Here is a 19,099-nt window from a genome sequence, read left to right on the forward strand (position 1 = left end):
TTGAAAGCACTAAAAAAAAAAAAAAAAAAAAAAAAAAAAAAGAATAAATTAAGGCAACTACATTCCACCCCTACAGGAAGTCTTAAAGGAGAGGATCTCCAAAGAATCAAACTGATTATAACACTGAATAAAGGGGGAAGCAGGCTGGGTCCCTCTGTGCTCTAAGAACAACTACAAGAACAAAAGATAAACAAGGAAGTAAATAAGTAAGTAAAAGACAGCATAGTCCATCAACCTGAGACAGGAGACCAGATGAAGTAAATTTCATGAGTGTATACACAGACAGTCCCCAACTTATGATGGTTTCACTTACAATTTTTTGACTTTACAATGATACAAGACTGATATGCATTCAGCAGAAACCATACTTCAAATTTTCAGTTTTGATCTTTTCCCAGGCGTTTATGTGATAAGATACTCTCTTCTGAAGCTAGGCAGAAGCAGCAGCCACAGCTCCTGGTCAGCCACATGATCACGCCATTCTGTTTTTATGCTTTCAGTACAACATTCAATAGATCGCATGAGCTATTCAATACTTTATTATAAAATAGGCTTTGTATTAGATGATTTTGCCCAACTGTAAGCTAATGTAAGTGCCCTGAGCACGTTTAAGGTAGGCTAGGCTAAGCTATAATGATCAGGAGATTAAATACATTATGTGCATTTCAACTTAGACGATATTTTCAACTTACCATGGGTTTATCAGGACATAACCATAAGTTCAGGAAGCTCTGTATATACACACTTCAACATTATCTATCTTAACATAGAAAGCTACTATTCAAATAATCAATTGCACTAAGTAAGGAGATTCCTAGTTCTCTTCTTATGGAAATTAATGAAAAAGATTTTAATTTTTTAATGCTTTAGTTTTAGTTTTGAGAGAGAGAGTGCACTCGTGAGCAAGAGCAGGGGAGGAGCAGAGAGAGAGGGAGACAATGGATCTGAAGTGGGCTCTGCGCTGACAGCAGAGAGCATGATGCAGGGCTGGAACTCACCCATAGACCAACCCCAACCGTGGGAACATGACTTGAGCTCAACTTGGACGCTTAACCGACTGAGCCACCCAGGCACCACAAAGAGATTTAAAACCTTTATCTATAAAGATGACTCCGGGCACGACAATACTTCCTAACAAAAACAGTTTAATAATCATGGAACAATAACAGCCAAGCATTATATATTTTTTAAAAAATAGCATTTTGGTTTATATAAATATTAATGGGCACCAATCACTCATTCAAGTATTTTTTCAAACAAGACCACTTTTGTAATGTTAGTGATAGGAATTTAGACTTCAGAGTTTAAATCCCGGTCTCAGCCTTTACTATGACCTTGGGCATGTGCCTTCCTTTCTGTACTTCATCTATAAAATGCAAATAGTAACAATTCCTACCTCAAAGTCCTTGTAATAACTAAATAAAATAATGTGTGCAGTGTTCCCAGTAGTTCCCAGACTTTCAAGCACTTCATGAAAGCTGTTGAGATGTGCTCTTCACACACAAACTACGTTTGGTTAATTTCACATTAAATTTGGGTTTTTAGGTTTCATCTAGGCACTTTCCTAAAATCTGAAAATAACTTGATAAGTATTGGACATCAAAAGATTTCAAGTTCCCCTTCTCTGGGAGGTTACTCCTGGCGCCCTTCAAATGAAACTTTTTCATTTCTTTATAAACCTTCACAGGAACCTGAAGCATGCTGTGCTCGCCAGCCGACTGGCCCTGTTCCATCTGTGCACGAGAAGAAAGTAACTGCATAGTTTGGGACCTGAGTTTTGGTGGCTGCTCGGTGATCATTCAGGATAGAGACAGTAAGGGCGACCATTAAACAAGCAAGCAGGATAAAAGAATCTCCCATCTTCAGCGAAAAAGAACGCGAAGGAAGGACCCAAGCGCAGCCGGCACCAACCAGCTCGCCTCACTGATCCTGAGGCCTGCCACAACCTAGAGAGCCAGGTGGAGGAGCGACATCACAAGTGACGCCAAGTCATTTTCCCACGTCCCTTCCCTGCCCCCTCCAGGCCTGCCGCGGCACAAGCGCACGCGCAGCTCCACTTCCGGGCTCCGCTCTTCGCTACCCACCATGCTCTGCGGCACCGACCTGTCGCAAAGGCCGCATTTCTGTGGTGAGTGAGCGCCTCGCTTTCCGTGCGGTGCGGCGGCGAAGGAGGCCCGTGTCTTCTTCCTCCTGCCGCGGGGCCAGATCCCCTGACGGTGTCCAGCTGCGCTTAAGTCTGGCCGGTGCCACCTCTCTCCGCAATGCCCCCCAAGAAACAGGCTCAGGCCGGGGGCAGCAAAAAGGCGGAGCAGAAAAAGAAGGAGAAGATTATTGAAGTGAGTACCCACCCCCCCTCCCCCACTCATGCTGCGAGCCCTCAGGGAAGCAGCCTCCTGGTCCCCCGCTCCATGGCTCCTGCTCGCGTCCTCCGGGGCGACGTGTCCCTCTGTTTGGCTCTGTGTAGCCCACTGCCCCTTCTCCAGCCCCGTGATGAAGCTCGCTACCTCTCATCGCTATAGTGACGCTGCTGGCGCCCCCGCACCCAGCCTTTGCTTTGCTTCTCCGCCCACACGCCCGCCTTCGCCGACCCCGGTTCAAGAGGGCACCCCCACTCCAGTGCCCGCTTCAGGGATTTTGTCCTTCTCCAGTCCTTAAAATTGAAGACGTTTCTAGGCTTGTGTTTTTAAAAAGTACGCTGAATGGGGTCGGGCTAGACTCCTTCTAGCAGGCCGGCTCAGGACGAGCTTTGTGTTTTTTTACCTAACACTTAGGAGTACTAGTTACTTATTTCGAGCCAACAAATTACCATTTCGTGGTTTTCCGATCCATTTCTAAACTGGTACAAGTTGCATAGAGAGTGTAGGTTTCTTTAAGGTCGCAGCCCACCGATTTGTACATAGCTCTTGATATATACGTTGTAAATTACATCGACAGTGCTTGAAGAGATTACGTTTCAATGTCACTAGCTGTGTTGTGTCGTATCTGAATTTATTATATATATTCATTTAGCGCACTGAACCTATATAGCTCTTTAATGGCAGAGAATACTATTGACGTTCTTGAATGTGTTGTATTTGCCTTCCAACGACTGCTAGTGAGTTTCTGAAGAGAGTGAACCATCAGTGAGTTTTAAGTAGTTCTTCCTGAGCTTTGGATGTAATTGGAAAAAAAACATGACCATTTTTCTGCGTGTGGTGTACCGGAATAATGGACAGTCTTTGTGGAATCGTTACTTTTTACTACAGCCCGACCAAAATGCCTGTTGGGTGTTTTGAAATGATAAGTTTATTTATAAATGTTCACTATTTTTAATATTTGGTATTTACAGCCGTGAAAAATAGCAATGAAAGCGCTCAGGGCTGCATAGTATAAACTTAATCAGTACTTGTGTTTGTTTCTTTTCACATAATTTTTAACGTTGCTGGTTTAACCTGCCTATAAAGAATTCTAGTAATCTTGGCCAAGTTCCAATTCTGAAGCAGAACCTGTATTCTAATTGCCAATTTGTACTATTTAGAACTGTGAGGAAGCAACATAGCCAGAACTTTAATTTTTTTAATTTAAATTTTTTTTTTTAACGTTTATTTATTTTTGAGACAGAGAGAGACAGAGCATGAATGGGGGAGGGTCAGAGAGAGAGGGAGACACAGAATCGGAAGCAGGCTCCAGGCTCTGAGCTGTCAGCACAGAGCCTGACGCCGGGCTCGAACTCACGGACCATGAGATCATGACCTAAGCCGAAGTCGGACGCTTAACCGACCAAGCCACCCAGGCGCCCCAACATAGCCAGAACTTTAAAGGCAGACTGTCATCTTCACATCTGTGTCTAGTATTATCGTTTTGAACAATCTGGACTACTGGCACTTAAGTGGATCCCTGGGAATGGTGATCTGCTAGCATTCAGTGCTGTGTAAACCAAGGATATTTTAGGGATGACATTTTACTTGTCAGTTTTCTTTACTGAAAATGAATTAACATGATACAAAGTGAAATTTCCTTGTGGATAAGAAATTAAATGTTACCTGACAAAGTACCTCATGCATTATTGAGCTGTAACTCTATGAAGTTATTTGTTTCATTTGTAATTGGTAGGAGTATTTTTGTTTTAAGTAATTGTGAATGAAAGTCATTGATAGTATTTATCGACTAAGAATGTCGATAATGGCTTTGTTCATCTTGTACAAGGTTATTCTTAAGGTAAAGAGGAAGCAGCCTTAGTTTCATTAATGAAGACTTAGCCAAAGAAAAAAACAAAATTAAGACAGTTGCATTCTTTCATTCTTTAACTGACAAAAAAATACCCTAACAGAGTGGTGAACTTAGCCTGTCCCCCCCACTCCCATTTATCATAAATGATGAGCACCTTTTTAAAAATTTTTTTTATTTTAATGGATGTAAGGTTTTGCAGATGGAAGTGTGTTGCATGGATATTTACTACCACTCGAGAGGTACAACAATACTGTGAATTAGTGTTAAGTTTTATCATTTGTTGTAAACTAGATTTATAGAGAAAATTCTGTTACCCAGCCTAGTTAGGAAATAATATATTCCTTTTTGTTAAATACTATAATAGGTGCCTTTTTTTTTTTTTTTTAACTTTGCTAAAGCCCTAGCATGTCTTGATGGTTAGTGCATGGGGTTAAGGATAAAAATTGATTATCCAGAGCTAAAACTGCTGTACCTCTCATCAGCAAAATGGAGTGAATTTCTGTATTACAGAGTTATATGATTCATGGGTTAAATGAGATGACATGTAAAATACCTGACATATGATACATACCCAATAAATGGCAGCTACTATTATTTATTAGTATTATAAATAAGAACTAGTTAGGAGAAATAATCAGACTGACCTATACAGTCTGTACAGGGCTTACTTTCTGTCACTTGAAATAATTTCTTTCTGTTGCCTACATTTTTTCTTTCCTTCTTTAAACCTCCCAAAATTTATGAATTCATTTGGATTAATAGGTATTTTTTTTCTGAAATGAGTATATTGAAAAGGTTATAGTTCTGTTAGACGTTCATGCAGTTGTCCCAAATGGCATATAGCATTTGCTTTCTTATAGCTAACATTTAATAAACTGAAGTCAGCTTTGAGAAATAAAGGGTTTGATTATGGAAAGAGAGAAATAATCTTTGTGTTTGGGACAAGTAAATAAAGGACATCCAGCCAAGGACTTGTAGCAGCAAGGAAGTAGTAATAAGACACGTATAGAGATGGGATCTAGATGTGTGAAGGATAGAGGAAGAGAAATGATTGGTTGCCAATGAAAAACTTAAGTCCAAGTCAACTGTTGATTACTTGAAGCTAGATTAACCAGCTGCAGAATATCTCTTGTATGAATGGACAACAAAAATACATTAGACAGTAAGTACGTGGGGGGGGGGGGGGGCGGTGGGTGAACGTGACCAATTAATGAAATAAAACAGTGCTAGCCTCTACTTACTCTAGTGACCCAAAAGGTAGACCACAGTTATCTTGGAGCACTAGTCAGTATTGACCTGCTTTCCCAACCCCTTCCTTTTTTCAGATATCTTGTTTAAGGAGTGGAGGTTGGCTGTAAAAGAAGCATGAATATATAATAAGGTGGGAAAGGGAAGAAGGCTCAGTTTTTTTTTAATGTTTATTTATTTTTGAGAGAGAGACACACAGAGTGTGAGCAGGAGAGGAGCAGAGAGAGGGAGACACAGAATCTGAAGCAGGCTCCAGGCTCTGAGCTGTTAGCACAAAGCCCGATGCAGGACTCAAAGCCATGAACCTTGAAGTCATGACCTGAGCCAAAGTCAGATGCTTAACCAACTGAGCCACCCAGGTGCCCCAGAAAGGGTTAGTTTTAAATGAAGTCTGGAGTTCACTGAATGTTAAGGCTGTGGATCCTCAGGGAGCCATCCTTTTTTAAGAAATACTACCTGTTTTCTAAACTCCTTTGTATTCAGTTTCCCAAATCTGAAACACGCACACAGACACCTACACACACTGTTCCTTCCTTATAACCTAACTTTTGGGGCCTTATTGATCCAGTAAGGACTATTTGTTTTATTTTAACCATGATTTGGATTTGATTGTAACCTCCAGTCTTCCTGTCTCATATCCCCCAGACCCCCAAATCCAGGATAATCTTCAGGTAAGTGTTTGTCCTAAATTCAAGAAAAAGGGAGAAAGTCCTTTTAAAGTATTCCAGATTATAAACCATTCTATTTTCACTAGGTGTTGTTGATTTCCCAGATCAACAATGTGGTATTCAGAAAGCTTTTTTTGTACCAACCTGCACAATAACCTAATTAGGTTTCTCTGGGAAATAGTTTTTCACAGTGGGAAGAACAAAGACTTTGCTTGGAGTCAAATATACCTTGGTTCACATTTCATCTGTGTCACTTAATAGTTAACTCTTACTGAGCCAGACATAGTTATCGATGTGTTGGAGAAAGGAGAGAAGACAGCCATCTACAAGTGATAAACTTATGCAGCTTCTTTAATTCTCTCAGTAAGATAAGTATTATTACCCTTTTTATAATTGAGGAAACAGGAACAGAGATTAAGCAATTTGCCCAAGGTTACTAAACTGGCCATTGGCAGAGCCAGGATTTCAACCCTGTAGGTCTGGCTGCAGAGTCCTGTTAACCAGTGTGCTATACGACTTCTTTATAGTGAATCTTTTAACTTTCGTAACAATCCTAAGAGGTTAGAGTGAGACCCACTTTATAAATAAGAAAACTGTGGCAAAGAAGGTAATTTGCCCAGTTTTGTTTGAGATTAGAACTTTGGCAGTCTGACTCCAGAGCTCATAAATCGTCACACTATACAGTCTGACTTAAGAAGAATTATTGAAGATTTCTGAGCTTCAGTATCCACATTTACAGAGTGAGATAATAGTACATCATAGAATCGTTAAGAGGATTCAGTAAAATAATATTGAGGTGTTTAGGTTTCGTGAATGCTAAATGGATGTGTCCCCTGTCTCCGTAGAAAAAATAATTTCTGAGCTCCAACCTAATTAGAGACTTTAAAAAACACAACTCATTCATTATCTCTTTTAGGCTGGTTAATTATGTGCTAAAGCAGTGTAATTAAACCTGAAAAACTGTTTTTCTTCAGGGATCTGGAGCTTATATACCTCCACCAGAATCTGTTGTCATGAGTACTTCTTTCTAGCTGGTCAAGTCCCCTTAGAGGACTTTTGTTTTTCCTAAATCTTTATATGTCAGTATCTGCCTTGATATTTGGCCTTGTTTATTCATAGTTTGTTCATTTTCTGTCGTTAACGTTTGGGGCATGGTTTGAACTCCAGTTATGCTTTTCTCTGGCAAGGCATATGTAGATGCTGTTGCACTTTTGATACTGATTTCTTTTTATCTAGGGTTTTCCATCTTCCCTGCCCCCCATGAGAGCTCACTTTTTGTGAAAGGAAAGTATGGCATTTCACACTAGTTGATGTATGTCCTCACCTCTCTTCATATGTCACGTTATACTTGACCATCTTTTCTTCTTACTGAATTGAATGTTAAATTTTCTTACCTAAAAACAAGGAAAACCAGCCATAAAAAAAACTCAATTTCAGCTTGTATGTACCTTCTTTTTAAAAAAAAATTTTTTTTAATGTTTTTTATTTTTGCGACAATGCAAGAGACAGAGTGCAAGCTGCAGAGAGCAGGTAGAGGGAGACACAGAATCTGAAGCGGGCTCCAGGCTCCGAGCTGTCAGCACAGAGCCCGATGCGAGGCTTGAACTCAAGAACCATGAGATCATGACCTGAGCCGAAGTCGGACACTTAAGCAATTGAGCCACTCAGGCTCCCCACCTTCTATCTTTTTTTTATATATACATAGGTTATAGAAAATTCATGTAGAATTTTGTAATATGGGATATTAAAACACGAGAATAGAAATTTAAGTAGGGGAAAGTGAAATTTTGATATATGGATGGATATAGATGTGATGAATGAATAAAAAGAGAACTTTGTAGAGCTAAACCCCTCTTCAACTTGTAGTCTTAAGAACATTGATCTATTTTATTGATTCTGAGATTCTGCAAAGTTATGTTGTGTTGGAATGTCTTCACATACTAATCCTATCAATACTGTTGTTGTTTTCCAACTTGTCCACATAGGTATTCTTTACCTATAATACTTTCTTCCTATTATCTTGTCCCTTTCCTCAGAAATAATACCAAAGTAAAGGCTTCAAAATAGTCCCATTTATTTCAGACTAAATTCCTCTCAGAGGGTCTCAGGTCCCTTTCAAAAGTAAAGACCTTTTTGCCTCTTCTTCCTTTTTCAAACCCACCCATAACCGAGAATGAGAAAGAATGCAAACTCCATTTTAAAATTAAACATCTAGGGGTACCTGGGTGGCTCAATTGTTTAAGTGTTCAACTTTCGCTCAGGTCACGATCCTCATGGCTTGTGAGTTCAGGTCTGCTTCGGGCTCTCTGCCCTGAGTGTAGAGCCTGCTTGAGATCCTGTGTCTCCCTCTCTCTCTCTCTGCCCCTTCCCCACTTGCATGCGCTTTCTCACTCTCTCTCTCTCTAAAAAATAAACACTAAAACAAATTAAACTTCTGTTTCAACCTCAACCTACAAAGTTTGGTAGTGTATGGATAAGTGGGTAACTGGCTCAGTAGAACAGAGCATTCAGGCCTGACTGCCACCTAGGATTGTGTCATTAAGAACCAAGTGGATTTGCTCTGCAGAATTCTGGAAAAACTCAATAATGGGAGGCACTGGTTAATGCAGAAGATGAGAGGCTGGAAACTGAGGGTTACAAGTCTTAGAAGTAGCTGATGGTTCTTATCTACGAAGACTAAGCCAGATAATTTTCCCAGTGAGAAATCAGGGGTGGAATAAATCAAGAAGCCTCTGTTTCTGGAACTCTAGGCACAAAGGAGGTGGAGGGGAGAGTAGGAGTGGGGGTGGTTAAAATATGAGACTGAAAGGAGTCTGTGCAGTGAAATGAGCTAAGAGACACTCTCTCTCACCTGCTCTCTTCTCAAGATCTTTAGTCAGGCTTAATGCACTCCTAGGCAGAGGATCCTTCTGAGAAACAGAAAAGCCATTTAAAAAAAAAAGACTTCAGATACCAGTATTTGGTGATTTCCTGACAGCCTTGCCACCCATTCATCTAAGGATGGAACCCACACAGCAAGCCTCCTGTATTAGTTTCCTAGGGCTGCTGTGACAAATTGCCACAAACTGGGTGACTTAAAACAACAGAAACTTATTTTCTCACAGATGTGGAAGCTAGAAGTCTAAAATCAAGGTGTAAACAGGGTCATACTCCCTCTCAAAGCTCTAGGAAAACATCTTTTCTTGGGTCTTCCAAGATTCTGGTGGTTTCTGGCACTCCATGGCATTCCTTAGCTTATACCTACTCAAATACACACTCAAACTTGTAGAGTGGCTTCTGAATGTTTTTGTACTAGATGCTTATGAATAGATAGCCAAAGATCATTAGTGCCTTGCACATAATAAGCATTCCATATGTGATAGCTGCTATCATATTAATAGCTTTCACAAATTACTATATTAATATTCCAAATTTAAATAAGGTATCGCTTTTAGTTAGGTATACCTCAATTTTAGTATTTCCATATTAACAACAGCTAGGAATGTGTACGTTTCAGAAATTTGAGTTCTATAAATTTAACTGATTTGAAGGTCTCCTGGCTGGCTCAGCATGCAGCTCTTGATTGTGGGGTTGTTAGTTTGAGCCCCACATTGGGTGTAGAGATTACTAAAAATAAACTTAAAAAAAGTTGTTTTGAAAAGATAACTTACCAAAACAGAACAAAACAGTGCAGAACTTAATGTATCTTATGCAGTATTTCCCAAAATGTGTTCAGTACTACACAATCCTGTAGGATACTCTGAGAAGAATGCATTCTGAGGTAAAATAAGATGTGGAATTGCTCCTAACTATATCCCTTCTGGTAAAGGCTCTAAGATATTGTACGCTTAAGAATTAAAAATACTGTTAACCAAACATTTTCCTAAACTTACTTGACTGTAGGTCATCTTGTCATGTATCACAATTCTGCACATCCAGAATTTATATTCAGAAACAGACTTTGGAAAAAGCATCATAGAGTAACAGGTTTAGTAATGATAAGTATGTATTGAATTGTAAAGAATCCTGGGTCATATGTTGCCTTGACTTGATGTTTTAGCGTTTTGCATGTCTATATAGCATAAGAAGGAATAGTTTTCTTACCAGTAATTAAATGAAAGAATGACTTTTAGATATGACTGAAAAAAACAGATAAAAAATAATATAAATTGCTAAGTTATTTCTGTACTCTTTTTCATTCAGGATAAAACTTTTGGTCTAAAGAATAAGAAAGGAGCAAAGCAACAGAAATTTATCAAGGCTGTCACTCACCAAGTTAAGTTTGGTCAACAAAATCCACGTCAGGTAAATAACTTAAATTTCTGCATTTTCTTCATATGAATGTAATAAGGCGTCTGTTACAGATAAAAGTATTTGGCATGGTAATTGTATTTGAAAATGTAATCCTCCTCTAAAACTTTTCTGCATCTTCCCTTTGTTACTCAGCAATACCTCTTAGATATTCCTCCAAGCCATTTTGATATAGCTCTAATTTATTCTAATGGCTGCGTACTGTTCTAGGATGTGGATGTACTATATCCATCTGTTTCAGCTATTTATAAATGATCTCTTTGTTTCCAGCGTTTTGACACTAAGAACAATTCTGCGAGAAGTATCCTTGTACATGTGTTCTTATAGGCATTTGTGCTTTTTTTTCCTGTGCCGTAAATTATCTGTGACACATTTCTAGATCAAGGGAAATGGATTTCATTTTTTTTTCCAAAGGAAATGGATTTCTAATTTAATAAATTATGTCCCTTTCTGTAGAGATTGTAATACTTCACATTTTCATTTTCAGTACATGAGTTATAGATACTAAAGTTCTTTTTAAGGTTTTCCAATCTGGTAAGTATAAAATGAGATCTCATTTTTATTTTGTTTCCCTCACTACTAAGAGTTTGAGTATCTTTTGTTTTGGTTTGGTATGTTTTTGTTTTGTTTGAGTATCTTTTCATATGGTTGTTGACTGTCTGGGTTTGTACTTTTCTGACTTGTCTATTCATATCCTTTACTTTTCTGGATGTCTTTTTCTTGTCAGTTATGAGAGACACTTTATGTCTGCATTACAGATAATTTGTGATGTTTCTGTTATATTTGCTATACAACAATTTTCACTTTTTGTATTGTTAGATATGTCTGGATTTTTTAAATAATCTGCACTACTAGATCATGTATGTTTTCTTACAGTCTATAATTTGTCATAAATTTTTATGTCACAAAGTTAATTTTCTTTCAAATGAATAGCCACTCATACCAGCATCATTTACCACTGAATTGAGATACTACTATTGACATATAGTAAAGTCTCAAATATGTTAGGATCCATTTCTGGATTCTCTTTTATGTTCTATTTATTATATGTCCATAAACTAGTGTCACATTGATTTTGATTCTTGTGGCCTACTAACATTCTATTAGATATTAAAGGGAGTCCTTTCCCCCAGATGTTACTCCTTTTATATTTTTCTTGGCTACCTTAGGCATTTATTCTTCCATATGATTTTGAAATAATTTTATCTATTGGCAGTGCATTCAAAAAAAGTTAGTCCCTTTTCTTCAAGTTATTTAAATCTTTCACTTTCTTGAATTTAAGATTTTACAGACCTGCATCTATACTTTTAAAATGTACTTTTTTCACCACTCTGTCCTTTTTCTTAACTTTTGGAAATACTTTTCTTTTCATCTGTGATATCAGAATATATATTTGTGATCCCAATCTGAAACAAATTTCTGTCACTCAGATTATCTCTTTAAATTAGTGCCTCCAACATAGAGGCACAGCCAAAAACTATTAATCTTCCATGGTGCTAATTTAGTAGCCTGGTTTAATAAAAATTCATGCTGAGATCTTGGAGTCAGATCAATTTGGGTATGAATTCCCCTATCTTCTTTGTTATATGATCTCAAGTTATTTAGCAACACTGGTCTTAATGTGTACAGTGGAAGGGCACTTACCCTTGTAAGGTTCCTATGGTGGTTAAATGAGAACATAACATAAATCTTCTGGTGTAATACAGGTGTGTGGAAATAATTCACTTTTCTTCCCTTATCCCTTTTTTCAATCCTATTCTGCTCTCCATATTTTCACTTGTGGGAGGTATATTGACTGGTAATTTTATATTTCATAGACCTGAGAAAGTCATAGCATTCGTGGTGGTGGTAATTAGGATTCGTAGTACATTCAGGATTATATTTTTTGATAATTTCTTGGGTACCTGGGCTTTTATCTGTGAAATGAGCAGCAGTCCTGCTGTTAGAGCCAGGCAATAGGCACCCTACTGTAGGCCTTGTGTTGCAGAGGATGACCCTACTCTTTTGCCTCCAGACATAGCTCTCCCACAAGCAAGGAGTCAGTGAGGTCAAGGGAATTTGCACCATCTCTCTCCACAATAGTTCAGGGCCTACAGAGGTCATATTACCCATGTTTATCTTAGAGTATCCTGTGCTGCCAATATGCCTGAAGTAGTCAAAGGTAGGGTGTGTGTTCACTTCAGTGACACATGTATGACAAAAGAAGGGTGTGTGCTAGGAGTGTGGACAGAGCCTGAATCCACACCATATCCTACCCCATACCTTCCACCTTCATGCACTCACATGATGGGATGAAATTCAGGGTGGGAAGAGGAGGAGGAGGAAGGCGTTGACTGTTGCTTTACTGCCACGCTCCAGTGTAGAACTCCATGGAACCTGAGCATTTTAAATTTGAACCTGTCCTTCCAGGTCACAAGGTATATTTCTTAAACAGAGGTATAAACCATACTTTGTTTAGCATTAGCTTGATTTCTAACTTACAAATATTCTAACTTACAAAAATGGTTTATGAAGCCTCCATTGTACTCTTGCTCTAGGCCCCATAAATGTTAGACATGTGCCTAGTGAGCAAAAGATATTTTCATTAAGATAAAATGACTTAAATTTTTTCTTTTTAAAAAATGGTTTACAATTTTTCTGTTTAAACACATCCCATCACATCTTCAAAGTCAGGATTTGGGATGTCTTTAACCTAGCATTTAGTTATTCCCTTCCTAAAATTTCTTCTTCCATGAATACTTCTTTGCGCTGGATTTCTATCTATTTCTTTGATGTTTCTTGGACCCTTTTGTAGGCTTTTTAAGGTTCTGTTGCCTCATTTAATATTGGTATTCTTCAGGGAACTGTGCTCTTGTCACTTTTTTTTCCTTGTCACTTCTTTATGCTGTCCTATCTCATACACCCTAAAGTTTTAATTATCTATAAGCTGTTTCTAAAATTTTTATTTTAAAGCAGACCCTCTCCAGATACCAAGATCCATGTCCACTTGCCTTCTGAGTATTAGCTCTATCCAGATGCTCTGTAAGCATCTCGTACTCAGTATGTCTAAAACTGAGCTCATCTCTAATTTCTACCCAGAAACCTGTTCCTCTTGTATTCCCTGTCTCGTTTAACAGCACTAACCATAAATGTGATAATTCTAGACTCCGCCCTCTCGCTTACATTTTATATCTAGTCAGTCACTTAGTAGTGTCAGTTCTGCCTCTTTAAGAGTTCTCTCTCTCACTTCTCTCATCTTTTCTGCATCCTTGCTACTAATGTCTATGTTAAGCTCTTGTGTTTTCTTGCCTACAGCAGTTGCATTAGCCTCCTAATTTTCCTTGCCATTCTTTGGCTCCTTCTAGTCCACTTTTCACACAGTTGCCATTGTGATCTTTATAAAACACTGTCTGATTATGTCATTGACTTACTTTAAGCCTTTGAATTTTCCCTGTCACCTACTGATACAGTCCAAACTTTTCATTGATGTTTCTCATACCCTGTTCCTTCTGGTGCCTGTATCTTTGCATTGGCTGGCTCTCTCTGCATTCCTTTCCTTGCTCATCAGAAGAATTCATCCATAAAGTATTAGCTCAGTTTGATTTTTATAGGCATGTAGGTAGGCATTCCTTGTTCCCAGAGAACCACATATTATATTATAGTTGTTGACATGTCTGTCTTCCCACTAAATTCTGAGCTTCTTTAAATAAGCATCTTTATCTTTTCATCTTTGTATTCCCTGTCATCTAACATAGGACCTGACATATAAATATTTGGATGAATCCTCTAATCATATTAGGTATGTAAATCGTGTGCCTGGGACTGTGTCATATGTCATATTTGTTTTGTTTAATCTCCCACATTGACCTAGCTCAGTGTTTTCCCACAAGGGTACTGTAGGTATTTTGGGTGGTACAGTTCTTTATTGTGTGGGACTGCGCATTTCCTAATGTTGGCATTTCTGATCTTCAAAACGCACCCACATGTTTCTGGGGAGTGGGTGGTTGTCATAAGAAGAAAATCCCAGGTGAGAACCATTTACTAAAAAAGCTGGGCATGTAGCAAATGCTTAATAAATGCTTATTGCTGTAAGCTTTTGAATATGCTTTTTACTTGGCATGGTACCATTTATAAATTTTTTTAAAAGTCAACTGATATAAAATCTCACAGTTTCGTTTAAAAGTTTAACCACACTATTTAATATATACCGAAAAGCCATTGTAACACTGATACTAAGAGGTAAGGACTATGTACGTGTACATGTGTGAATGTTTTGTTATGTTAGTGATGCTATAATGTACTATTGTATAGTGAAAACAATTTTATTATATGAAGTCAAATTACATATTATACCTGGGAATATTATAGGTAGCACAAAGTGAAGCTGAAAAGAAGTTGAAGAAAGATGACAAGAAGAAAGAATTGCAAGAACTAAATGAGCTGTTCAAACCTGTAGTTGCTGCTCAAAAAATAAGTAAAGGTAAACTTTAAATGTGAGGGTATTATTTTTATCAAATAATATCAAATATGAATATCAATAATATCAAATCAAATATTCATGGTTAAAAACTCTTAATTTATTTTATGAATACACAGACCAAAAAAAAAAAATAGCAGAAACAGACCCATAAATTACAGAGAACAAACTGATGGTTGCTAGAGGGAAAGGGACTGGGGGGCGATGGGCAAAAGGGTGAAGGGGAGTGGGAGGTACAGGCTTCCACTTATGGAATGAATAAGTCATGGAGATAACAGGTACAACATAGGGAGTGTAGTCAGTGGTATTGTAATAGTGTTGCATGGTGACAGATGGCAGCTATACTTGTGGTGAGCATAGCATACAGACTTGTCAAATCGCTGGGTTGTACTCCTGAAACTAATGTAACATTGTGTTATCAACTATACTTCAATTAAAAAAAAAAGTCAATTTGTTTTAATGTCTATTTTCTTCAGATTATAAGCCAATGTGTCTGCTATGGAAATGATCCTTCCTTTGTCAAAATCTGTATCAGTGACTTTTTTATGAGCCCTTTGTTTATCTGCTCAGCTATGTGATTGTACAACTATAACTCCAGCTACTAGCCTCCCACTTAAGGCAAAATTAAGGATTAGACCGTCCACTAATTGATTTATAATATCCATTCTTTGGTGGTGGCCAAGGCAAACCTATGGTTCTATAAATTGTAAGTTCTGAACTCTTGGCAGTATACCTCTGTGTATATTTCTCTTTTGCCTCTGCTTCATTGACTCCAACTAGACAATGACTGTGGAATGTGTAGGAGTTTGTTTGGTTTCCCACCCCTGGAAATGAGAGTAAGAATGGTAAGAATAAAAGAAACAAATGCAGATATGAAATGCTGTAGAAGGGACTTTAAAGAAATGTCTTAACAGTCACTTGTAAGTGGTATTTTCCTCTCACATCAGTGAATAGAAAAATAACCAGTTCACCAACAGTAATTATATCTCAGATAGAAGCTATACTTTGTGATCTGGCAGATTGTAATACAAATATCGTGTGCCATTTGACATAGGTGCAGATCCCAAGTCTGTGGTGTGTGCATTTTTTAAGCAAGGACAGTGTACTAAAGGAGATAAATGTAAGTTCTCTCATGACTTGACTCTGGAGAGAAAGTGTGAGAAGCGAAGTGTTTACATTGATGCAAGAGATGAAGAACTTGAAAAAGGTATTTTTTTAAGACCTTTTCTTAAAACTATCTTTTGGTTGTTACCAAGATATTTAGTACTTGAAGAATATTTTGGTCTTTATGAGGGCTGTGTTTGGATGGATGGATGGATGGGTGGATGGATGGATAGATAGATAGATAGATAGATAGATAAAATTGTTTTCCATAAAGTCTGAATTTATAGCATTATGTCCTTGATTAAATGAATTTTGAATTTTTCTCACCCTCTCTTCCAGTACCACCTTCTTACTTGTCTAAACTACGTAGGATTTTGGTGAATAATTTCATAACACTGTTTATTCCTACCTATGGCATAATTTAAAGAAAATGTGTTAGGTCATAAGTCTTATGATACAGTTTTCCTGTTTAAGGAGATATGCAATATGTTTTGGAAACAGTAGATAAAATTATAGTATTTAGTTTTCATATCTCTTTTTATTTAGATACTATGGATAATTGGGATGAGAAAAAACTGGAAGAAGTAGTGAACAAGAAGCACGGTGAGGCGGAAAAGAAAAAACCAAAAACTCAAATAGTATGTCCTTTTCTTGAATTGAGTTGCTGTGATATTTATCATTAGGGAGAATTATGTGGCAAGGTATTTGCTGCCATTTTCTACTGGATTATTTTTTAAATTATTGGATCTTTTGATAAAGATAAAGTGCATCAAGCTTTGTTTTTGGAATTTACAAGTGTAAGTTCTATAAAATTAGATTCTTAATTCAAAAGTAACCTTTGAAAACCATGTGACTAAAGTCTTCAAATACCATTTTTTGAGGTGATTTTACTTTCTATCAAATATGGATGAATACAATTACATATTCAGATAAGAATTCTTTCCTTATTTTTTGTGCAAAATGAATGGAAGGAGAATTAATAAACACTCTGTTTTAGTGGTAGGTAGACTTTAAATCAAGAAGGTTGAAAATATTGTGACATGAATTGCAAAATGAGCTTTGGGTAGGTAATGGCTCTAGTATTCCAGGAAATGTACTTTTAAAAATCGGTGCCTGTTTCTCAGACCTTCCATTCATGTCCACATATTTATCTGTAGGGAGGTTATGGTGAAAAACTGTGGTGTGCTAGAAAATTTCTGAATACTAGTTTAACTTATATCTGTTGTATTTTTTCGGGAAAAGAGTATTGTTTGTTAGTCAGTTTTTCTTATTTCTGAAGTTTATTACATGAGGCTTCAATGCAGTTGTATCCTTTGTTGTTCCTTTTGTACTTTGCTTCCTTTCTCTCTTCATAGATGTGAGAAATTGCCTATAATTTCAGATAATTCAAATAATGTATCATTATTGCACGTAATTAGTTTTTAAGAAGGATCAAGCCAAAACAAAATCATTGGTTTTAGTTTTTTATAACCATTTATATTTTTTCACTTCTTTAAAAATCAGACTGGGTGTATATTTACAAAGGCTAAACTGAGACATGTCCTTTTGTATAATTCAGAATTTGGAACAGTGTTGAAAATTTTATGTAGATCCTCTCTAAAGGGAGTTTGCCATTGTATTAAAAATTTTAAGATTATATGTACATTTCTGCACAAAGTGTGCTCTGTACATAAGTGAGTAGCATAAGGATGTGAATAAGAATGTACTTGTTCCATAAACTTCAGCATTTACCTTGGAAATGGACTACACTGAGCCACTACTTGTGAATATTATTGTCTCTATAGGTGTGCAAGCATTTCCTTGAAGCTATTGAAAACAACAAATATGGCTGGTTTTGGGTATGCCCTGGAGGTGGTGATATTTGCATGTATCGTCATGCACTTCCTCCTGGATTTGTATTGAAAAAAGATAAAAAAAAAGAAGAGAAAGAAGATGAAATTTCATTAGAAGATCTAATTGAAAGAGAGGTAACTAGAATTTTCTCATGCTATGAAACTAAAGCAGTATTTATTGGGAAATTATAATATTTACCACTTGGGGGCATTAGCATGTTATGAAAGGGGAAGAGACCTTTTCCCAAAGTTGCCTTACTTTTTATTTCGTTTTTTTTGTATGTCTAAAATGTAAACCTAGCCATAATCGTTAGCCCATCATGACATTAATTTTGGGATTATAAAATAACTTCTAATGCTATTGGCTTATCAAATAAATTCTTTCTGTAAGATTGATATACTAGTATATTCATTAAAATAATATTCAGATTGAACTTGAAGTTTTAGATGTTTTTCCTGATGTCTTATTCTTTAGCTATTTTACTAATCAAATGTGTTAAAGGAGACAACTTCTACAGTTTTTCAGTTCATGTTTTTTCATCATTCCTGGACTCAAAGCACTCACTCTGTTGATAGAGGGGAATATGTCTCATTGAAGAGAATCTTCCGCTATTCATTTCTGGGTCAGCACAAAAGAGGTTTACTCCATGAAATAGTAGACACGGCTACTGAGTTAGATATGGCTTTTGGGAGTGACAGGAAAATGTTGAGATTATTGGAAATTCTAGATTTAGGGTTGGATATTTCAAATTATATCCAGTTTTCCCTTCTTTTGGATAACCTAAATAAGTTGTATAAATGTCTAAGGTTGGGATTATATATATTTGTTCTTAAATGGTCATATTGTTTAGTGTCTCACAGGAGGCAATATGCTATAATAGAAAATACAGACTTCAGAGTCAGGTATATTTGAGAATGTTTGTATCCTAGTTCTACAACATATTAGCTGTTAACCTTTGGTAAATTTCCAATCTCTTTCTGTTCGCTTATTTGTGGGGATCAATGTGGTAGCATATGTGTATAAAGCATTCAGTACCAAATACCTGGCAGATGGTCAGCAAGTATTATTTTTCCATACATTTATTACTTGATTATTGGCTCTGAGGAGATGATGTTTTTGCTTAGTTTTTTTCCTCATCTCCTGAGGAACACAAATGAAACCTGGGTATTGTCATAGTGTTTTTCATATTTTTTTGTTTTCATCAGTTAACTTACGTTAAAACAATTTCTCCTGACAAGTTTTCCTCACTTTCAATTTTGAAAAGAAATCCAGCTCAGGATAATATATTTTA

At 37.1% G+C, this 19,099-nt stretch overlaps 1 protein-coding gene across 4 annotated transcripts in view; it reads left to right on the forward strand.

Moving 5' to 3' along the window:
• The first annotated feature begins 2,135 nt into the window (after window positions 1-2,135).
• The window catches only part of ZC3H15 (zinc finger CCCH-type containing 15), a 49,578-nt gene continuing 32,614 nt past the window's right edge, over window positions 2,136-19,099 (forward strand). For all 4 annotated transcript variants that reach the window (XR_006205597.1, XR_006205596.1, XR_006205595.1 and 1 more), the window contains exons 1-6: window positions 2,136-2,336; window positions 10,308-10,409; window positions 14,763-14,874; window positions 15,926-16,078; window positions 16,522-16,613; window positions 17,760-17,942. Coding sequence is in view for 1 of the 4 variants with exons in the window: in XM_042949389.1 (XP_042805323.1) it covers window positions 2,262-2,336; window positions 10,308-10,409; window positions 14,763-14,874; window positions 15,926-16,078; window positions 16,522-16,613; window positions 17,760-17,942 (717 nt within the window). In the remaining 3 variants the exon portion in view is untranslated. The remainder of the gene's footprint in view (window positions 2,337-10,307; window positions 10,410-14,762; window positions 14,875-15,925; window positions 16,079-16,521; window positions 16,614-17,759; window positions 17,943-19,099) is intronic.

Source organism: Panthera leo, chromosome C1 (genome assembly GCF_018350215.1).
Source record: "Panthera leo isolate Ple1 chromosome C1, P.leo_Ple1_pat1.1, whole genome shotgun sequence".
Lineage (NCBI taxonomy): Eukaryota > Metazoa > Chordata > Mammalia > Carnivora > Felidae > Panthera > Panthera leo.